Source organism: Charadrius vociferus, unplaced genomic scaffold, assembly GCF_000708025.1.
Source record: "Charadrius vociferus isolate BGI_N301 unplaced genomic scaffold, ASM70802v2 scaffold244, whole genome shotgun sequence".
In the NCBI taxonomy this organism is placed as follows: Eukaryota; Metazoa; Chordata; class Aves; order Charadriiformes; family Charadriidae; genus Charadrius; species Charadrius vociferus.
Genome location: NW_009648822.1, coordinates 5,876,241 through 5,879,438, shown reverse-complemented (window position 1 = coordinate 5,879,438; position 3,198 = coordinate 5,876,241). Strand labels below are relative to the sequence as shown.

Below are 3,198 nucleotides of genomic sequence, written 5' to 3'. Positions count from 1 at the left end.
CATCACGAGCTCTCCAGTGCTCTGGGTATCACACTGACTTCCAGTGGGGAACACAGTGCCTAAAGCAGGCTCCCAGTCTTCAGCTGGGATTTCCTGGACATAGCTGTGCACACAACACAGCTCTGCAACGTGAATTTTATTGACTCTGCATATTGTACATTTAGGTGTGGTAAAGCCACTGAAGGCGAAGGCGCTGCTGTGTACCCTTGTCCCTGCCCACTCTTTGCGCACGCCGGTTGTGCCTGGGATTTCTGGATATTGCACAATTTGGACAGAGTCAGTCTGGCGTCCAGCATCACAGTCAAATGTTTCAAGTTCTCAAATTCCACGTGTACCACCTTTCTGGGTGCAGGAAAAGTACACATTTGGGGAAACCTAGGAGGGATAGTATCCCCAACCTAAAATGAGAACTGCAAGTGCCTAAGACCTGTTGTGAGTTCAGCCTGTCACAGGTAAGATTTCAGTGCTGAAGTTGAAAACATTATGAAAACAGTATAATAAATATTCCCCAGTTCGCAGAAAGCAGCATGATTAGTTAAGCATATCTTTTCATGTAGACTCTAAGCTATTTAACTCATTCCAAGGCAGAGAGTGTTACATCACAGACCTGCTATCTTTTGTGGTATGTATCATTACTATCAGGTAGTGCAGTGCATATGTACCTATCATAAAGATTTTGTAACCCTTTAATCCCCTGTTAAAAATTCACTAGTTGCTTAATCTGCTCAGTCTGTAATGACTGTCTCCTTAGTAGCATTTTCGTATTTTTGGTCTCCCTAGGGAAAGCAGGTGCTGCTGGTATTAAGTGTTTTTGTCCACAAGAAATCATCCCAGAAACCCTGTTTATGAAAGTAATATCTGGAATTGGGGGGTGAGGACTCACATTCAGTGGTGGAAGAAAACCTGGTCTTGTCTGAGCAATATGATCCAACAATAAGGCTCCTGAACCCCGCCTTTCTAGAAAAGCTTGATTTCTCCTGCTCAGAGTAACAGGAGGCACGTTCTCCATTACTTCTCTAGAACCTGACAACACAGAGTGAGATGGAGAAAGAATCTTCTTCTTTCCTATCACTGACTTACTGTCTTCTGCCACAGCAGGACTGAGACTAGTAATTAACTGAGAATCAGAGCTGTAGTGATTTGCTCCTAAATTTCTTTTCTGGATAATACTGCTGAGGTTTGAAATGAAGCTGATTTGTCCTGAACTGGCATCCTTGCCCACAGGAATCCCACTAGGGTTATGTTTCTCTTCAACATAAGGAATCTGAGAGTTTATCTCATCATATGATAATTTCCTTGATCCAGTTTGATCAAAGGTTTTCAGTAAATGAGCAGTGTCTTTTATGTCAATACTTTGGTGCCTGGTGATGAATCTCTTTGATAAGGCAAGGCCATTGATTTTAAAAGACAGCTCTTCTTCTGGAGTAATGTCCTGGAGTTCTTCTTGTAAAGAGACAATTTTATTCTGGTGAAACAGTGAGGGAGAGCTCTTTATCCAAGGCTCAGACTGTAGCCGCTGCACTTGTGCCAGCTTGGACCCTACTTTCGTTGAGCTGGATTTTCTCGTCGGTGAAACTGTTTGAGACGAATTGTCCACGCTTCGTGGTTGATCCAGATCTTTAAAGCTGAATAGTGCTTTTTTAGTTTCATTTGAACTTGAAAGTGGGGATGGAGATGTTTTCAGTTCTATTTCCGACGGCGAAGTGCAAGCAGTTGAGGAATGGCATTCCTCGAGGTCAGCAGGAGGCACATTTAGGTACTGCTTTGCTTTCTGCCTTCCTGATGGGGACTTGTTCGTTGTGATGAAAATTACTTCTTTTCCTCGAGCCCTGCAGGCATTAAGAAGAACTTTCAAGGTCTCTTTGTCTCCAGAGTTTATTGCATACACAAGTGCAGAGCAGTTGGAGTGATCTTGCAGGCTTGGGTCAGCTCCGCTTTTCAGTAGCAGAGATACCACTTCAGGACCTGCTTTTTCCAAACAAGCATGCATCAAGGCTGTCTTGCCAGATTTGTCCTGTATGTTCGGATCAGCCTTGTTTTCCAATAAGTATTTAACCATCTTTGCCTTGCAGACACTCTGGGAGTCCACATGTTTTGTCCGACAAGCTATCATTAAAGGGGTTTCACCTCTGTCATTGCTCTCGTTGATGTAGGCGCCACCCTCTAGTAACAGTCTGGTGAGGCGAAGGCGGCTTTGGTAGACGGCTCTTATCAGGGAATTCCCCTCTGCTGGCAACTCCACCGTTTCGGTCATCACACTTGTCTCACTTACACCTCCCTAGTGGCTGGAAAAAACACCTGGTTTTCAGACAAAGCAAAGAGGCCTCCCAGGAAAAAAGAAAATAGGAAAAAAAGAGGATTTAACTATACAAATTGTTCCTGTAAACACCCTCATACTTTGTGAAAAGAGTATGAAGGAAAAAGAAAAAAAGGTATTCCCACCTCCTAGACTTCAAGAAATGCATTAAAAACTTAAAATAGTATTTGGATATAATTATAACATTTATAGATGCTTTAGTAGCTGTCAACTTTTCTTTTTATTGACTGTTCTCCCTTTTGTCACACTTTGCCAAATAAGCTGCAAAAAAAGTTTAATGCTCCACACACCAATGGCTTTTTACTGACTACACCCAAGAAGCAAGAACTGAATGAATCCTGCAGCATTGTTTTCATTTACGTGAGATAGTGTCACATTCACTCATTCTTTCTCATAAAATGACAATGCTAAAGATCTAGAAATCAATGAATAAAACAAAGTTCATGTGTCTTAATAAATAAGAAAAGCAAGCATAGTAAAAGACTTTTTATCTAACAATAAACTGTTAAATGGGTAGAAAATAGGAATTAATGTATTGTGTAAAAGTAATTACATTTGTGGAAGTACCCTACCTTCCTTACGCTCCTTTGAAAACATACTAGCCTGAGTGAAGCAGCACAAACAAAGCGATGCGCAGCCTGTCCCACTCATCATGGGGATCAGCGGGCTGAGAGCAGTCCAGTACCTGCGCAGACAGTATCAGCTCTAAAACAAAAGAAACATTTGATAGCGTCGAAGAAAGTCTGGAGGTTTCACACAAAAAAATTAAGAGCTTAATGTGATATAAATAACAAAAGGTCTTGCATGAATGTATACCTGCATCCATGCAACTAATACAACTAAATTACTTTTATTTATGTCTCTTATGTGCTTGCTTACCC

The 3,198-nt window shown here is 41.5% G+C and overlaps 1 protein-coding gene across 1 annotated transcript; it reads right to left on the bottom strand.

The window, feature by feature from the left end:
• Window positions 1-697: 697 nt before the first annotated feature.
• Window positions 698-2,254, bottom strand: ANKRD34B (ankyrin repeat domain 34B). The gene has a single exon (XM_009886867.1). The coding sequence runs from the start codon at window positions 2,252-2,254 to the stop codon at window positions 698-700; it is 1,557 nt and encodes a 518-aa protein (XP_009885169.1).
• Between the last annotated feature and the right edge of the window lie 944 nt (window positions 2,255-3,198).

Excerpts from the sequence above, each read along its gene's own strand:
- ANKRD34B (XM_009886867.1), bottom strand. The coding sequence starts at position 2,254 with ATGACCGAAACGGTGGAGTTGCCAGCAGAGGGGAATTCCCTGATAAGA.